Consider the following 20,265-nt stretch of genomic DNA (forward strand, 5'->3'; position numbering starts at 1 on the left):
AAGTACATTTATAGCCAGCCTTTGACAGGCCAATAATTCAAACATGATATTTTAAGCTGTTGTCTGTCTGATGGAATAATGGGACGTCTAAAGTTACGATTGAACTTTTTTGATAATCTATGTTTAAAATTATGGTTAAAAATCTGTAGCTTCCCGATATCCCACTTTTCACACCCACTCAATTATCCCATCAAAACATAAATATTCACCCCAATTCAAGACATCCGCCCACTCACACAACTATACAATTCAAATACAAGAAGGGGAGATTCTTTGCCAATCTTTTAAAATGGTATTACTTGCAGCAAATCAAGATGTTTCAGCAGTACTAAAAATAGATTTTATCATTTATTTTGACAAGTTCAAAAATAGATTAATTAGATTTTATGATTTATTTCGACAAGTTTAAGCCCCTTACTTCATCAGATAACAGTTCTGTTGATCCAGTTGTTTGATATTTTAAGATTCACATTGACAACCTTTAAACAATCAAAGTAAATCTATGGGAGAGATATTTTGACTGCAGGTATTAAATGGTAAAGTTGTTTAAAATTTTCACAACACTTTATCTTGATTGGTGAATACCAGATAAGATTGTTTTTTTCCTTGATAGACAAAATATCAGTTAAAAAGATGAAGTTTGATCAGAATACTTCTAAAATTGTGTCCTAAAATCCGATCAGGTATATAACCTTTGAAATTTTCATCAAGTGTGATTACGTTGATTTCGGATCTGAATGAGTAAATGTAAACTTTTACAACAATTACAAAAAAAGGCTATATAGACTCATAATGACCTGTACAAACGAGGTACTCGAGTGACCTGTACAAACGAGGTACTCGAGTGACCTGTACAAACGAGGTACTCGAGTGTCCTGTACAAACGAGGTACTCGAGTGTCCTGTACAAACGAGGTACTCGAGTGACCTGTACAAACGAGGTACTGGAGTGACCTGTACAAACGAGGTCCTCGAGTGACCTGTACAAACGAGGTCCGCGGGTGACCTGTACAAACGAGGTACTGGAGTGACCTGTACAAACGAGGTACTCGAGTGACCTGTAAAAACGAGGTACTCGAGTGACCTGTACAAACGAGGTCCGCGAGTGACCTGTACAAACGAGGTACTCGAGTGACCTGTACAAACGAGGTACTCGAGTGACCTGTACAAACGAGGTACTCGAGTGACCTGTACAAACGAGGTACTCGAGTGACCTGTACAAACGAGGTACTCGAGTGTCCTGTACAAACGAGGTACTCGAGTGTCCATATTGATTAACACAGCACATTTGTACACATTTTTAATGTACAATGTTGATATTGATACCCAAACACAGCACATTTGTACACATTTTTAATGTACAATGTTGATATTGATACCCAAACACAGCACATTTGTACGAATTTTTAATGTACAACGTCCATACTGATTACCTTACACAGCACATTTGTACACATTTTTAATGTACAATGTTGATATTGATACCCGAACAAGGCACATTTGTACACATTTGTAATGTACAATGTTGATATTGATACCCGAACACAGCACATTTGTACACATTCTTAATGTACAATGTTGATATTGATACTCGAACACGGCACATTTGTACACATTTTTAATGTACAACGTCCATATTGATACCCTAACACAGCACATTTGTACACATTTTTAATGTGCAATGTCCATATTGATACCCGAACACAGCACATTTGTACACATTTTTAATGTACAATGTTGATATTGATACCCGAACAAGGCACATTTGTACACATTTTTAATGTACAATGTTGATATTGATACCCGAACACAGCACATTTGTACACATTTTTAATGTACAATGTTGATATTGATACTCGAACAAGGCACATTAGTACACATTTTTAATGTACAATGTTGATATTGATACCCGAACACAGCACATTTGTACACATTTTTAATGTACAACGTCCATATTGATACCCTTACACAGCACATTTGTACACATTTTTAACGCAAGTACAATGTCCATATTTCGTACATGCAATTGTAGGTCTGATGTATACCGACGTAGTTTGTACATACATTTAATATGAAACTTGATTATTCTTCTAATTACACTTGTATCTGTATTTAACCGCTTTATTGGCTTCTGTTTCTGTTTCTGAAACTTGATCATTCTTCTAATATCTCTTGTATCTGTATTTAACCGCTTTAATGGCTTCTGTTTCTGTTTCTTTTTCTTCTTCTTCTTCTTTCCTACAAATCACCAGGTGATTAGATAGGTTGTAAATATCAGTTAAAGAATCCTTACACTCCGCGACAAAGCCGGACACGGCCGCGACAAACCCTGGACACGGCCGCGACAAAGCCGGACACCGCCGCGACAAAGCCGGACACCGGCGCGACAAAGCCGGACACCGCGACAAAGCCGGACACGGCCGCGACAAAGCCGGACACGGCCGCGAAAACCCGGACACCGGCGCGACAAAGCCGGACACGGCCGCGACAAACCCGGACACGGCCGCGACAAAGCCGGACACCGGCGCGACAAAGCCGGACACGGCCGCGACAAACCCGGACACGGCCGCGACAAAGCCGGACACGGCCGCGACAAAGCCGGACACGGCCGCGACAAACCCGGACACGGCCGCGACAAAGCCGGACACCGCCGCGACAAACCCGGACACGGCCGCGACAAAGCCGGACACCGGCGCGACAAACCCGGACACCGGCGCGACAAAGCCGGACACCGGCGCGACAAACCCGGACACCGGCGCGACAAAGCCGGACACGGCCGCGACAAAGCCGGACACCGCCGCGACAAAGCCGGACACCGCCGCGACAAACCCGGACACCGGCGCGACAAAGCCGGACACGGCCGCGACAAAGCCGGACACGGCCCCGACAAACCCGGACACCGCCGCGACAAACCCGGAAACGGCCGCGACAAAGCCGGACACGGCCGCGAAAAACCCGGACACCGGCGCGACAAAGCCAGACACCGCCGCGACAAACCCGGACACGGCCGCGACAAAGCCGGACACCGGCGCGACAAACCGGGACACGGCCGCGACAAAGCCGGACAGGGCCCCGACAAACCCGGACACCGCCGCGACAAACCCGGACACGGCCGCGACAAAGCCGGACACGGCCGCGAAAACCCGGACACCGGCGCGACAAAGCCGGACACGGCCGCGACAAAACCCGGACACGGCCGCGACAAACCCGGACACGGCCGCGAAAAACCCGGACACCGGCGCGACAAAGCCAGACACCGCCGCGACAAACCCGGACACGGCCGCGACAAAGCCGGACACCGGCGCGACAAACCGGGACACGGCCGCGACAAAGCCGGACACGGCCCCGACAAACCCGGACACCGCCGCGACAAACCCGGACACGGCCGCGACAAAGCCGGACACGGCCGCGAAAACCCGGACACCGCGCGACAAAGCCGGACACGGCCGCGACAAACCCGGACACGGCCGCGACAAACCCGGACACCGCCGCGACAAAGCCGGACACCGGCGCGACAAAGCCGGACACCGGCGCGACAAACCCGGGACACGGCCGCGACAAAGCCGGACACCGGCGCGACAAACCCGGACACCGCCGCGACAAACCCGGACACCGGCGCGACAAAGCCCGGACACCGGCGCGACAAAGCCGGACACCGCCGCGACAAAGCCGGACACGGCCGCGACAAACCCGGACACGGCCGCGACAAAGCCGGACACGTGCCGCGACAAGCCCGGACACGGCCGCGACAAAGCCGGACACGGCCCCGACAAACCCGGACACCGGCGCGACAAAGCCGGACACCGCCGCGACAAACCCGGACACCGGCCGAACAAACCGGACACAGCCGCGACAAAGCCGGACACGGCCGCGACAAACCCCGGGCACAGCGCGACAAACCGGACACGGCCGCGACAAAGCCGGACACCGCCGCGACAAAGCCGTACACGGCCGCACAAAGCCTGACACCCGACAAAGCCGGACACAGTTCTACAAAGCCGGACACCGGCGGCAAGCCGAAACTGCCGCGACAAACCGGACACCGGACAAAGCCGGACACCGGCGCGACAAACCGACACCGCCCCGACAAACCCGGACACCGGCGCGACAAAGCCGGACACCGGCGCGACAAACCGAACACGGCCGCGACAAAGCCGGACACCGGCGCGACAAACCGTGAAACCGGCGCGACAAAGCCGGACACGGCCGCGACAAAGCCTGACGCGCGCGAAAAAGCCTGACACGGCCACGACAGAGCCGGACACGGCCGCGAAAAAGCCGGACACGGCCGCGACAAGAACCCGAAACCGACAGGCGCGACAAAGCCGGACACGGCCGCGACAAAGCCGGACACGGCCGCGACCAAACCCGGACACCGGCGCGACAAAGCCGAAGACGGCCCCGACAAAGCCGGACACGGCCGCGACAAACCCGAACACCGGCGCGACAAAGCCGGACACGGCCGCGACAAACCCGACACCGGCGCGACAAAGCCGGACACCGGCGCGACAAAGCCGGACACCGCCGCGACAAAGCCGGACACGGCCGCGACAAAGCCGGACGCGGCCGCGAAAAAGCCGGACACGGCCACGACAGAGCCGGACACCGGCGCGAAAAGCCGGACACCGGCGCGACAAAGCCGGAGACGGCCGCGACAAAGCCGGACACCGGCGCGACAAGCCGGACACGGCCGCGACAAAGCCGGACACGGCCGCGACAAACCCGGACACCGGCGCGACAAAGCCGAAGACGGCCCCGACAAACCCGGACACGGCCGCGACAAACCCGGACACGGCCGCGACAAAGCCGGACACCGCCGCGACAAACCCGAAGACGGCCGCGACAAAGCCGGACACCGGCGCGACAAACCCGGACACCGGCGCGACAAAGCCGAAGACGGCCCCGACAAACCCGGACACGGCCGCGACAAACCCGGACACGGCCGCGACAAAGCCGGACACCGCCGCGACAAACCCGAAGACGGCCGCGACAAAGCCGGACACCGGCGCGACAAAGCCGGACACCGGCGCGACAAAGCCGGACACCGCCGCGACAAAGCCGGACACCGCCGCGACAAACCCGGACACGGCCGCGACAAACCCGGACACGGCCGCGACAAACCCGGACACCGCCGCGACAAAGCCGGACACGGCCGCGACAAAGCCGGACACCGCGACAAAGCCGGACACGGCCGCGACAAAGCCGGACACCGCCGCGACACAGCCGGACAGGGCCGCGACAAAGCGGACACCGGCGCGACAAAGCCGGACACCGGCGCGACAAAGCCGGACACCGGCGCGAAAAAGCCGGACACGGCCGCGACAAAGCCGGACACGGCCGCGACAAAGCCGGACACCGGCGCGACAAAGCCGGACACGGCCGCGACAAAGCCGGACACCGGCGCGACAAAGCCGGACACCGGCGCGACAAAGCCGGACACCGCCGCGACAAACCCGGACACGGCCGCGACAAACCCGGACACGGCCGCGACAAACCCGGACACCGGCGCGACAACCCCGACACGGCCGCGACAAAGCCGGACACGGCCGCGACAAACCCGGACACCGGCGCGACAAAGCCGGACACGGCCGCGACAAACCCGGGCACCGGCGCGACAAACCCGGACACCGGCGCGACAAACCCGGACACCGGCGCGACAAAGCCGGACACCGGCGCGACAAAGCCTGACACCGCCGCGACAAAGCCGGACACGGCCGCGACAAAGCCGTACGCGGCCGCGAAAAAGCCGGACACGGCCACGACAGAGCCGGACACCGGCGCTAAAAAGCCGGACACCGGCGCGACAAAGCCGGACACGGCCGCGACAAAGCCGGACACGGCCGCGACAAAGCCGGACACGGCCGCGACAAAGGCGGACACGGCCCCGACAAACCCGGACACGGCCGCGACAAACCCGGACACCGGCGCGAGGAAGGCCCGGACACCGCCGCGACAAACCCGGACACCGGCGCGACAACGCCGGACACCGCCGCGACAAAGCCGGACACGGCCGCGACAAACCCGGACACGGCCGCGACAAAGCCGGAGACGGCCCCGACAAACCCGGACACGGCCGCGACAAACCCGGACACGGCCGCGACAAAGCCGGACACGGCCCCGACAACCCGGACACGGCCGCGACAAAGCCGGACACCGGCGCGACAAACCCGGACACGGCCGCGACAAACCCGGACACGGCCGCGACAAAGCCGGACACGGCCGCGACAAAGCCGGACACCGCCGCGACAAAGCCGGACACGGCCGCGACAAACCCGGACACGGCCGCGACAAACCCGGACACGGCCGCGACAAAGCCGGACACCGGCGCGACAAACCCGGACACCGCCGCGACAAACCCGGACACGGCCGCGACAAACCCGGACACCGCCGCGACAAACCCGGACACCGGCGCGACAAAGCCGGACACGGCCGCGACAAAGCCGGACACGGCCGCGACAAACCCGGAGACGGCCGCGACAAACCCGAAGAGGGCCGCGACAAAGCCGAAGACGGCCCCGACAAAGCCGGAGACGGCCGCGACAAAGCCGGACACCGGCGAGACAAAGCCGGACACCGGCGCGACAAAGCCGGACACCGGCGCGACAAAGCCGGACACGGCCGCGACAAAGCCGGAGACGGCCGCGACAAAGCCGGACACGGCCACGACAAAGCCGGACACCGCGGCGCGACAAAGCCGGAGACGGCCGCGACAAAGCCGGACACGGCCGCGACAAAGGCCCGGACACCGGCGCGACAAAGGCCCGGACACCGCCGCGACAAAGCCGGACACCGGCGCGACAAAGCCGGACACAGGCGCGACGAACCCGGACACGGCCGCGACAAACCCTGACACCGCGTCTCGACAAAGCCGGACACCGCCGCTACAAAGCCGGACACGGCCGCTACAAACCCTTACACATTCTCTACAAATCCTTACACCTCCTCTACAAATCCTTACACTTCCTCTACAAATCCTTACACCTCCTCTACAAACCCTTACACCTTCTCTACAAATCCTTATACTTCCTCTACAAATCCTTACACTTCCTCTACAAATCCTTACACCTTCTCTACAAATCGCCATGTCATTAGATAAACTTATGCTCTCTCCTCCTCGGCCCATCCCTCACTCCCAAGCATAATCAGCTGCTAATGATGATAATTATGATCAATGACAATTATCCAATGAGAATCAATTAATCAATGCTATCAATGACAATAGATAATGGGAAATCTTTATCTGGTAGTCCAATAACTACAAGATGATCAGTTACTGTATACCCTTCCTTTACAGGGATGTTCCGTCCCTTTTTGGACATTATCAAATCTGTCTAAAAGGGGCTATACACCTTTCTCACATCACACCAAGTTCCCTTAAAACGAGGGATACCCTATCTTCTTGTGGTACATTACCTTTTAGATGATCTGGACACCGTAAAGTAAAAGCTGTTAAAGTCTCGGCTTTTAGACAATCTGAAATGTCAGTGAAGCACGACTTCAGTATGTTGTGGAGTATTCACGAATATCTGAGGCATTTAAGCATATAGTCTCAGAGTGTTTTTCGAACATACATTTGAAGTATGAAGCACAAAATCAGTGTGTTTTGCAGAATATAATCTGAAATCTATGAAGTACAAATTCAATATGTTGAGTTCAATATATGTCTGAAGTATGAAGCACATTCGGAGTCTATCCGACTCATTGTTCCACGGCATTCAGATTTGAACGGAACTCGCACATGGCCGAATTTTGAAAAATGAAGCACAAATTCAGTGTTTTGTGCAATATACATCTGAAGTATGAAGCACAAATTCAGTGTGTCATCCAATCTATATCTAATGTTGGTGAAGTTGGTGTGTTTTACAGTATACATGTACATCTGAAGTATAGAGCATGAATACAGTGTGTTAAATCTGAAGTCTGAAGTATAAATTTTGATTTGTCATGAAGTATTATCTTCAGTATGAAGTACAACATGGTGTGTTTGGCAGTACCTTATATATCTGAAGTCTTAAGTACATTGAAGTACAACATGTGTGTCATCTCAATACACCAGGCATGGTTTCAATCAGAAGTCTAAACTCCAAAGTCATGAACAGAATATATCCTTATGAGAATTGATAATCAAGTAAAGCAGTCGGAGTTTTTGATATACATTTTTCTGTTTTTTGTTGTTGTTTTGCCATCAGAATTATAATTGTATATAAGTCAGTCTGGGTTACCATGTGACTGGCAGGGTATAAATCCCCTGCATGTATTGCAGACCTCAGCCATCAAAAAATAAACCATATCTTGAATAAAAGGAAAAGATAAGTATCAACAGTTATTGTTACGGAAGCTGGAGCAGCCGATCAATTTTAGAACTCTTCAGTGTTCCCAAAGCCCTCCTATTCTTGCTTTCTTTTCCTGAGCTGCAGGGGACTACAGATGAACACATAAAAACTTGTCGAGTTTCTTAACACAATCCAGCTGGTGAACGAGATACGGCAGGTCAATGTAGGTCACTGTAGGTCACAACGACCTATTTAAGTTCAATGATGCTACCGTTAAATATGAAAACAGACCACATCCAGAGTACTGTGAGGGCAGAACAATACACTATTGTTACATTTATGTACTGTAAATGTGTCTATTTTAATGAGCAAAACGTTTAGTACATGTATATTTTAAAATCTTAACAGAAGCACAATGTATCATATACACTATGTGTTGGTGATCCGAAGATATAGATTTGAATTTCCTGTCGTAGTTGTACCAAGAGAAATATTTATAATATATGTACAATTCGTATACATTACGATCCAGGTATTCATATCATCTTATAGACGACTTCCACAATGATCATGTCAGGGTATCGAGCCGACCATCACTGCGCCATTGAAACGTTCTTTTTAAGAACGCCGATGTGGCGCAGCAGTATAAGCTGCAGGTATTTCTGGCTAGGCGATTGGGTGCCGTAGATCGTGAGTTCGAGGCCCGGTCAGGGCACGAGTCAAAAAGTGTCCTCCTTTGTCATTTGTGTTACTATGTTATATATCTATTTATTAGTACAATGTATCATATACACTATGTGTTGGTGATCCAAAGATATAGATTTTAATTTCCTGTCGTAGTTGTACCGAAGGAAATATTTAAAATTTTAACAGATATATATAAAGGCCAAATTATGAATTCCAAATCAACCAAGGCTATAGCTACTCGGGTACATGTATATTATGAAATTTCAAATCTTACATCTCTAACCTCTAACTGCCAAAAATTCAAGCTTCGGCTACTTAAAGCTAAAACAGTATAGATGGGGGGTATATTAAAGTCTATAAATTTGCATGTTCACAAATCTTGAACTACATTTTTTAGACTGTTTATTTTTCATTACCCTCTAATTACAAGACCTGTCATTTTCCAAGTGCTTTTCCATCCGACTCATATATGAGGTTTTAAAGACTTAAAATCATGCTCTTCCTTGCGTTTGATATCAATGTTGACTTTCACATACAATGTAGACAAGGTTATGCAATTCCCATTTTCTTTTCTATCTCACGGAGCTCCGAGGCCCTGGGGATTCTGGCGAATCTCTTTATGAAGTACCAAAATCTCGGCCATCACCATGGTCTGTCTCACAAAACATAACACTTAAAACACTGAGAGAGGAATCTGGTTAGCTCATAATCCCAGTACCCTGGAGATTTATATCAACTACTGAGGCATCTAACTCCTTGTCTCATGATAATATAGAGCCCATCTTTTTTGTTTTTAAATAAAATATCGCTAGAGCTATGTTTTTATCTGAAAACTTTACAAGGACGATTCATCAGCATATTAAGATCGAAGTAAAGATGAATTTTTTTGCTTTGATGAACATGTGTTTGATAGTAAACATAATCATACCACTTGTTTCCATGGTTATAAGGAAACTTGGGGTCTGAATGCAGCATGTGCAGACATTGGACAATTAAAAAAAAAGCAATGGTGTTTTTTTTTTTTTTTTCTTTGTCTCAAATATGTTTTCATGAATTCTCTAAATCCATTCATGGGGAAAATAACAAAAAAAAAAAAAAAAATTGTAACAAGTCAAAATACCAAGAAAATTTCTGAAAAGGCAATTCTAGACCATTTTATCTTGATGCATACATTTCCTAAAAGTATATAAAGCTAAAATGACATTGAAATGTATTTGAGAAAATAAATAAAGTATTCACAAAATATTTATTTAGGAGAATACAGAATGGATTATTTGTACAGAAAGGAAAATAGGAGGCACTAACTGACAGCGATTCATAACATCAACCATCTTTATCAGAACAATGTCATGAGTTGCTTTAATTATTCAATTAGAGCTCGTTTAAAAACACATCAATCTTGATTTTGTATACAGAGGTGAGGACGGCTGATCGCGATCAGGATGGAGATGGCAGTGGAGAGCAATGGAGGCCGGGGTCGCCCTCAGCTGGGGTCATGAAAGAAGGTTGTACTACCAGAGTGATATATCAACGGGTATTATCACCACTGTCAGCAAAGGCAAAGTGAAAGTAGATTATAAACAGACACATCCATCAGTTTGTCACCCAAACATGCAATCAATGGTAAAATAAAGGGAAAGTGAAAGTAGATCCAGACAGATCAGTCTATGGAAAGGCGATACTAATCTACCGAGGTATTGAACCACCTACACACAACACCACGGGAGGAAGACTAGTATATAGCTATAATGGTCAGGAAATCTAATTATACAGCTATAAATAACAGGGTCTAAACACAATCGATATAAATATATATATATATATAAACAATTATCAATAAAGATAAACAATTATCAGTAAAGGACACATAAACAGTACTGTGTAGGTCTCAGCACAAAGTAAAAATGCTCTTTTTACTTGAATTCCTTTCTAGACACATCAATATACATGTCGGTATAAAAACGCAAGAGAGTTACTGATGTGTCGTAACAAAACTGTAATTCTAACTATTACATGATGTAATAAATTCAATGAAATATGAGGGGAAAATATGAATAAAATATAGATTTAAAATTTAATGAAATATGCGGGGAAAATATGAACAAAATATAGATTTATGATTTATGTGAAAACACCAGAAAAGGTACAAAGAGAACAAGACAAGGTGTTCTGCAAGGATAACCTGTTTTACATGTTTAATGAATGTTTGAATGACACAAATATATTAGGCTGTCGAAGGTTTTACTCAGCAAAGTTTCCATTAGTTATTACATGCTTAAATCAGTAGAAAGCCTGTGTCTGCTTGACATTTTACTAGAACCCTACACATTATATTTATATTTGACACAGGGGCTTGTAAAGTTACTCCTGAAATAACCCCTTTATATTGAGTCACATTTCAGCATAGGGAATCCCTGGATAACTCAGTATCTGATTATATCGAAATCTGTTCAGCCATTCTAAAGAAGTAGTATTCAAAATCACAAGTTAACAGATATGCCACAGCAAACAACATGTATTTAAAACATTTAAACTAAAATTCATCATCCACTCAATGACATACATGTATATATATAGGAAAATGAAACATGCAAGATATACGTATCTATATAATAAGATATGTAGTATAGCTAGTCGTTTATATACCAAACTACATCACAGGCTATCTTACAAAGATAAGCAAAAGTATGAAACTGAATTATAACAAAGCTGATCTCTCTGACACTTGCTCAGTGCAGCAGAACTTTATCTAGCTGTAAAACCCAATAATTCTCCAAAAGTATGTAAGATTAGGCCTAACAGCCTGGCTACTGGTGATAGTTGTCATAGGATGGCTGCCTGATTTACACCAAGATCTCATTTACTCAACCAGGAGGTTAGCTATGTTAGGGCTGTCCGTTACAGTTTGTCCATTCAAGCCGTGATGTTATGACTTAACATAGCTACCATATCGCTCTGTATTCCATTTTTAAGACCCACATTCCCAAATAAAATAAAACCTGTCAGTGCGATATTGCAGTGACTTTGATAAGGAACAATTTTTCTGTGAATATTTATCGTAGATGAATAGCATATATCCAGATTTGATATGTATAACATGTAACGTACTACAACCATTACAGACATCTCATAAACTAGAAATGCATTCACAAAAACAGGTTTCATTTGAATTGGCCTGATAGAACAAGTCATAGCCAGATATATAGGTCTCAGCCAATCAGACGCCTCGACTTGCCTCTGGTCGGATGTCCGAACAGAAATACCTATTGTACATCTACAGTTGCCTATCAATAGATCTGGGAAGTTTTAATATGTTCCGCCAAGCGATCGCTGAGTTTTCGTAAGGTTCAATACTGTTGTGGCGTTTCATTACTACTGGCCAGGGGTTTCTGAGAAATTGTCCAGGAACCTTCAGGCGGAGTAAATAACTACTTATACAATACTGACCAGTCTATACTGAATCCATGCTGTAAACAAGCCCCACGAGTATAATACAATCTGCGTTAAGTTATTGACGAAATGGAACTTGTTAATATTAAGATATATTCTCATGGGGCAACATTATTGAACCATATTTCTATACTTACTAAAGTTGTATATGCCAAATTTTGTATAATATTCTTAACCATGTTTCTTGAGAAAAAAATGAAGACATTTAACATGAATACCCTTTATTTACTTTTGGTAAAAACTAATATCTAATTATGTTTAAGAAGTAATTAGCCCTACAAAAGAAGAGATTTTTTTCTGAAACTGCTGCTTCCAAGGGGGGGGGGGGATATATATTTTTGAAATGTTGTAATGATGCAATTAATGTTCTTTCCTACAGCTTGTGTGCAATATCTCCCATGGAAATTCTAATATTCTGAATTCCTTGTGATAAAGTAGAGATGTGCCCATAAAAAGAGCAGATACACATATAAGACTGCACATAGTAACATAACTTAAAAAAAAATTCCACAATAGTAAACACCACACCCAACAACAAGGAATTCAGGTCAAAAGAGAAGATAAATCCAAGGCTTTTTGTATGAATTCATTCCAACAAAGAAAATTACGACAGAGGGAGAAAAGATACAGAGTAATGAGAGTCAGGCTGTGACAATTAACCCCGAGTTAGAAAAATGGCAGCTCCCTGGTGACTGCTAAAACTAGTCATCATAAAATCGGAGGTCTTTGTTGGAGCAGTATAGGGCGAGTCACAGAGCTTACCAAGACAATCTCTGCATAAAAAAATATTAATTCTCTCTGTAAGAAACCCTTTGTAAGAGTCACAATTGAACTTGTATAAGTTGGATGATGTTGAGTGAAGCAGATTGATAGGTGTGTTGACGGTTATTGGTCACGGCACCCTCGATTACTTACAGCAGATTTGAATAAACAGTCTATGCATGTCCATTTATCAATGTTTACTCAGAACATCCCGACATTCGTTTTCTGAATGAACAGACCAGCTGGGTGTCAGAACATGGCTAAACAAATGTGTGAAGATTTGACTACATAGTCAGGATTTATTGTATACACCAGAAGAATACACAAATGATCTGATACACTCCCCGCCTGTTCCCGCCCATTTGTTACATCTCATATGTTTACATGACACTTGATAATTAAAACAAAGTTAAACAAAGCTTGTTTTCATTCCTTCCAATGCTTTTCTATCTGGTTATAGGATTCAGAATTTTTCATTTTCTTGTTTAAATCCAAAAAAATATGAATATTTGGCTTCATGTACAATTTAAACAAGACCATGAGCAAATTACAGTCTCCCACTGAAAATGAAATTATGTTTCAAGAATGGACAAACCTTTTCTTTGATGTAGGACAAAGGAAAAAATGTAGGTCACAGTGACCTAATTTTGATATATGACATACCCCCTTAACTAAGTCAACTAATGCTGCAAGTGTAAATTTACATGACAAATAGTGAAGGTCATAGAGCCTTAGGACAACACAATGTGTGGAAAGTGGGAAGGATGGACAGAAGGAAGGACAAACACAATACAAAATTGTAGCTCCCCCTCCCCCAGATCTAGTTCTGGTGGGAAACTAACGGATCAAACCTATGATTGCCCCTTTTGAGAGAGAGAAAAGTTTCATGCTGAAAATAAGCTTTTTGAAATTTAACATGAGACATTCTTAAGTGCTGAAGTTTCAAACTATCATCCAAACTGTTGTGATTTCTCCACAACGCACGTAGGAATGATTGATTAATTTTCTCCGACATACTTTCCTATCATTAATATTCAAAGTCATAACAGTGAACCTAGTGCATTTTCACTAGTCCTCAGACATACATTGTGTGTGATAAATTTATATTGATGAAAGGATTATAATTGTGATAAAGCTATGAACTTGATACTGAGTGATGGAGTCTGATGACGTCTGGCATATATCCAAATATTCGGTGACGATTTTCTTAATTTATGTATGATTTGTCTTCACCTCAACAGACAGAGAATGCTACAATTAATCTCCACTTGTGCAATGTGGACAGATTTCAGGGGTACCAACCAATATCATTTTAAACACATGATATTTCATTATTGGTTTGGAAGCAGCCATTTAAAAATTTTTGCACCAGTTTGTCATGTTAATCACTTTTAGCTCATTGATGCTGAATTAGTCAGACCTCACAGAAACCTGACAAACACAATGATGTTATTATTCTACTTGTTTCACAAAATGCCTGATTTGTTTACCTTGAGCTTGTGCATATCGCAAGCCATAGAGCATATGCTAGCCAGGTATGGCTTTGTGATATGCAGAAGGTGTAAACAATCATATATGAGGCAATATGTGAAACAAATCAGGTGATATGTGAAAAATATCAGGTGATATGTGAAACATCAGGTGATATGTGAAACATATCAGGTGATATGTGAAACATCAGGTGACATGTGAAACATCAGGTGATATGTGAAACATCAGGTGATATGTGAAACATCAGGTGATATGTGAAACATATGAGGTGATATGTGAACAAGAGATCCCAGAGGGATCTTGGCGCCCACCATTGAATGATCTTCATAGGTTCCATGTCAGATTGATCTTTTCCCTACTTTTCCCTTCATTTTACTAATCTGTGCAAATTGAGACATCCCTCCAGTACTTTTCAAGGGAATCCTAGCTATATAAGAAATTTGAGATTTAACGATAATGGCTGTTTGTTTGCCAGGTTGTTTTCAGGACAGACTGGTCCAAAAATGCAATACAAGGGACCAAGGGGTACCTACTTATGAAATTTGAGAAAGATCCATTCAGTACTTTGAGAAATAGAGATAACAAACTTCATTTGTCAAAATCCAAGATGGCTGCCTGTCGGCCATGTTATTTTCAGATTGGTCTCAAAATGCAATATGCATAACTAGGCACTAAGGGAAACTTACATATGAAATTTGAGAAAGATCCCTTAAATACTTTCTCAGAAATAGTGATAACAAACTTCAATTGTCAAAATCCAAGATGGCTGCCTGTCGGCCATGTTGTTTTCAGATTGGTCTCAAAACGCAATATGCATAACGAGGCACCAAGGGAAACTTACATATGAAATTTCAGAAAGATCCATTCAGTACTTTCTCAGAAATAGTGATAACAAACTTAAATTGTCAAAATCCAAGATGGCTGCCAGTCAGCCATGTTGTTTTCTGATTGGTCTCAAAACGAAATATGCATAACTAGGCACCAAGGGAAACTTACATATGAAATTTGAGAAAGATCCCTTAAATACTTTCTCAGAAACAGTGATAACAAACTTCAATTGTCAAAATCCAAGATGGCTGCCTGTCGGCCATGTTGTTTTCAGATTGGTCTCAAAACGCAATATGCATAACTAGGCACCAAGGGAAACCTACATATGAAATTTCAGAAAGATCAATTCAGTACTTTCTCAGAAATAGTGATAACAAACTTCAATTGTCAAAATCCAAGATGGCTGCCTGTTGGCCATGTTGTTTTCCGATTGGTCTCAAATCGCAATATGCATAACTAGGCACCAAGGGGAACCTACAATTGAAATTTGAGAAAGATCCCTTCAGTACTTTCTCAGAAATAGCGATAACAAACTTCAATTGTCAAAATCCAAGATGGCTGCCTGTCGGCCATGTTGCTATCCGATTGGTCTCAAAACGCAATATGCATAACTAGGCACCAAGGGGAACCTTCATATGAAATTTGAGAAAGATCCCTTCAGTACTTTCTCAGAAATAGCGATAACAAACTTCAATTGTCAAAATCCAAGATGGCTGCCTGTCGGCCATGTTGTTTTCAGATTGGTCTCAAAACGCAATATGCATAACTAGGCACCAAGGGGAACCTACAGGGACGGACGGAGGGACGGACGGACGGACGGACCACGGACCACGGACGCAGGGCGATTTGAATAGCCCACCATCTGATGATGGTGGGCTAAAAATATCAGGTGATATATGTGAAACATGTGAGGTGATATGTGAAACAAATCAGGTACGTGATATGTGAAACACCAGGCGATATGTGAAACATCAGGTGATATGTGAAAAATATATAATTGTCTGGGTTCTGTGAGGTCTGTCTGCTCAACAATGACTGCTAAAGGCGATTAATATTGACAAATATTGAATAGAACAAACTAACAAAGGATGTGGTATATAAAACAGCCACTTTCACCCCAAAATTTTTCCAGGAGTAAGACGTAGATTAAGGTATCTCTGATATATCAGCATCTGAGGATATAAGATTTTAAAAGTTTAACGACAGGCTTTGAGTACTAAACATTCAAAATCTTATCTCCGTGGTGGAGCTATCTATGTCTACATCACACCAAGGTGATTGATTGTGTTTATTCCACACTTTCCTGTTGTTAGATACTACAAGTTGAAATACAGAACCTCAGTCTAGATTGTGCAATCATCTATGGCAAATGGAATGGGCTAAAAACCGATGACGACAGAAAATGGAATGGGATACAAACCGATGACGACAGAAAATGGAATGGGATACAAACCGGTGATGATGATGTTACTAAATTCTGATATCTGCATGAAGTGCAATATCTGTTGAATATGGGAGAAAATCAGCCTCAAATTTTCCCCCCTAATTTTACAATAAGTTTAGTTAATTGAATAGAAGTATTCATTTGAAAAGTTGAAATTTTTTTTATCAGAATATCTATTAAGTTGTAATAGATAGGTAGTATTTATTTGAATATTGAGAAATTTGATGAAATGCTTTCTATTCGAATCTAGAGATAGACCGGAGAATGTTGAAGTGGATAATTTAGAGGTGAGAAAATCTAAGCTATGGTGGGAAAAAACCAAATTACCTAAAAGCTAAAAATAGTCCATCAAAAAGAAAATTGCTTCTGTTAATTCCCAGATAATGATAATCTTCAGAAAAAATCAGTGTAACCATTCAATTAGTGTAAAGATATAGATCAATGAAAGGCCCATAACTACATCTACGAAATTCACTATACCATACGGTATTAATGAGAATCAGAGTTCACGCATCTGCATCGGAAACGATCAGGTAAAAATACACGAAAAAACATTCCAGGAATCCCGATTTAGAATCGAGGAAATTCAAGAACAGATTGATATCAGGAAGTTGAAATCCTCTGGGACACTTTATCAAAGTATCTCCGGGTGCAAGATCAGCTGATCACATAATTAGACCTGTACCCCAACAATGGCGTGAAGGATGGCGTTGGGATGGCTGTATCCGATGGCAGATACACCGCAGGTCTCTCCGATTGATTAGATTCCCTTTGAACTGTTAATTTCGGAACAGACGTTTATCTGCCGGGGTGGGTCAACAATAGTTGTACAGTGTGTGGCCACTGCGATGTACTCTAGGACTTGTTATGGTGGACTTACATGTAAAACAATAGGGTCTCACCTGTTTACAAAGGAAGCATCATGATTAATTCATCGTCATCTTCCAGCTCTTCTATTTTTACACAGATGTGTAGTACAATGTGTGTTTGCCGCCAAGATTAGACAAAAGCTGTATCTGTTCAAAGTTCCTGTATGACAGTAACTGTGTATACTGCTGTAATTTCTAAAACTCCAATGCATTCTCAGGTACCAACTCTCTCAGTCACAAACACAGGTACATATCTCACAATTACAAATTTAAACATACAGAAACATCTATTCAGTTATAATTTGTACAAGGCTTTTCTTTCAATCTTTCTTTCTTTCAAATCCCAGGGCAAAATGTCAAAATTCAGACACTTTTTATGGATTTTTGGAAAAAATGAATTTTACGGTCTGTAAAAGGCCCGTTTCCAGGACATTTTAAGGCCTGGACAAGTTCCATTTCTTGGACTTTTCAAGGCCTGTACAAGGTCCATTTTCAGGACTTTTTAAAGTCTGTACAAGGTCCATTTCCAGGAGTTTTTAAGGCCTGTACAAGGTCCGTTACCAGGACTTTTGGAAAAACTAAAGATTCCAAGACTTTTCAAGGTTTGTACAAACCATGATTCTACATGTCTAAAACTTAATGTTTTGATACAAATAATTCATTTATAAAGCACTTGACAATACTGATGCGCCACTTACCTGGTGGGTAGGGGAACTCTAAGTGAAATATCTTGGTCAGGGCTGCCTGGGCCGCACGAGATTTGGCCATCTTTTTATTGCGGCCAGATCCGGTGAAGATTTCTCCATCAACTGTCACAGACATTTCAAAACTTTTCGCGTGACTCTCACCTCGCTCCCCAACATATTCATACTTAAGTCCTGGTCGAAGTTCGTTTAAAATCATGACGGGATTTTTACCATCTGGTTGAGCAGGGATGGCAGATTTTCTTTTCGGCTTGCTTGCACCATTTTGTTCAATGGCGGGGAAATTCCCCATTTTATTATTGTTATGAGCTTCAAAATCGTTAAACAAGAGTTCGTTATTGGAATTGTTTGCTGTGTCGGACGTAAAGTCATCCGTTATGATGTCACGGCCCATAGCCTTGTGGGCCTCTGCAGCATTAGGGAACTGCACAAAAGATTTCAGAGCTTTCTCCGCAGCTCGAAGTTTCGCCAACTTTTTCGTTGTTCCGTTTCCCTCGAAGGTAGTACTATTGACCTCGACGGACATTATGAACATTGGCGCATGAACTGGACCCGTTTGGGAAACAAATCGGAATTCCAGTCCCGGTTTCAATTCATTCAGCTGCATCAGGGCATTTTTCTGCACAGGTGGACCGTGAAGTTTTCTGCGCTTCCCACCTGGCCCCAGGATACCGTGACGTCTCTTTCCCAACATGTCTCCGCCTATTGTGTCGTCTGTAACGATAAAATAAAACACAACTCATAATTGGGGACTTAAGTAACAAAATATCAAAATTATGATTTTTTAACATCTTTTTACATAAATTTTTTTTTTTTAAATACGGAGCATCAATGTAAATAACACTATTCCTGTAAAACATGGTCTAGTCTGCAGGGTTTCCCTAAAATTGCTCAAATTGTTTTTTTGTTTTTGTTGTTTTGTTTAACGTCCTATTAACAGCCAGGGTCATTTAAGGACATGCCAGGTTTTTGAGGTGGAGAAAAACCCACCGGCCTACGGTCAGTACCTGGCAACTGCCCCAAGTAGGTTTCGAACTCGCAACCCGGAGGTGGAGGGCTAGTGATAAAGTGTCGGGACACCTTAACCACTCAGCCGCCGCGGCCCCTGCTCAAAGTATGTATGTGTATCGACAATACCTGTACTTAGTAAAACGGATTACTTCAATAATACGATTATTTGGATCGGAAAAATGAATTATGAGCATAGTTTTGTCATGTGATTGTCTTTTACTTCCAAAGTGACTTCCCGACCTGAAAGCTCATTGGCTCCGAATGATCACATGACATTTCATTCTGTATAACACAACATAATGAAGCGAATAATTCTGGTAAACAAGTGATGATTGTCCTAAAATAGTGATCGAAATATTAATGCTGAAGAGGTTATTTTCAAATTCTTTCAATCAATAAGGTATTCCGTCATAAATATTATGCTGTCATGGAAGAAAAAAATAGGGAGAAATGATGTGGGAACATATCTTTCATTTAAACTTTTCAATAGGAAAGAATTACGTGATTAAAGGGAAAAATCCTACTTTCCCTTAGGTTATTTAATGCTTTCTCCATGGAAAATTTCAGGCCCAGGAATTTCTTCTTTAAAGCATATTGATGAAACTGGGGCCAGTGAGCTGTAATTTACGGTATTGTAGACACGCTACACCTCAGACTAAGGACAAGAGAACTTTAATTCGTTTAAAAGAAATTCAAGACTATTAACTTGGTGGAAATAAGACGCTTGCCTTATCCAGTCAAATCGAA

General features: G+C 44.3%; 1 protein-coding gene across 2 annotated transcripts in view; it reads right to left on the bottom strand.

Annotated features, from left to right (window-relative positions):
• LOC117322305 (double-stranded RNA-specific editase 1-like) overlaps positions 1 to 20,265 on the bottom strand; it is a 76,194-nt gene that overhangs the window by 13,386 nt on the left and 42,543 nt on the right. The window contains exons 2-4 of one of the 2 annotated variants that reach the window (XM_033877142.1): positions 18,502 to 19,221; positions 7,413 to 7,472; positions 2,064 to 2,237 (exon numbers count right to left, since the gene is read on the bottom strand). In XM_033877142.1, coding sequence (XP_033733033.1) covers positions 2,064 to 2,237; positions 7,413 to 7,472; positions 18,502 to 19,221 — 954 coding nt within the window. The remainder of the gene's footprint in view (positions 1 to 2,063; positions 2,238 to 7,412; positions 7,473 to 18,501; positions 19,222 to 20,265) is intronic. The other variant, XM_033877143.1, reaches the window with a different exon arrangement.

This window comes from Pecten maximus, chromosome 2 (genome assembly GCF_902652985.1).
Source record: "Pecten maximus chromosome 2, xPecMax1.1, whole genome shotgun sequence".
In the NCBI taxonomy this organism is placed as follows: Eukaryota; Metazoa; Mollusca; class Bivalvia; order Pectinida; family Pectinidae; genus Pecten; species Pecten maximus.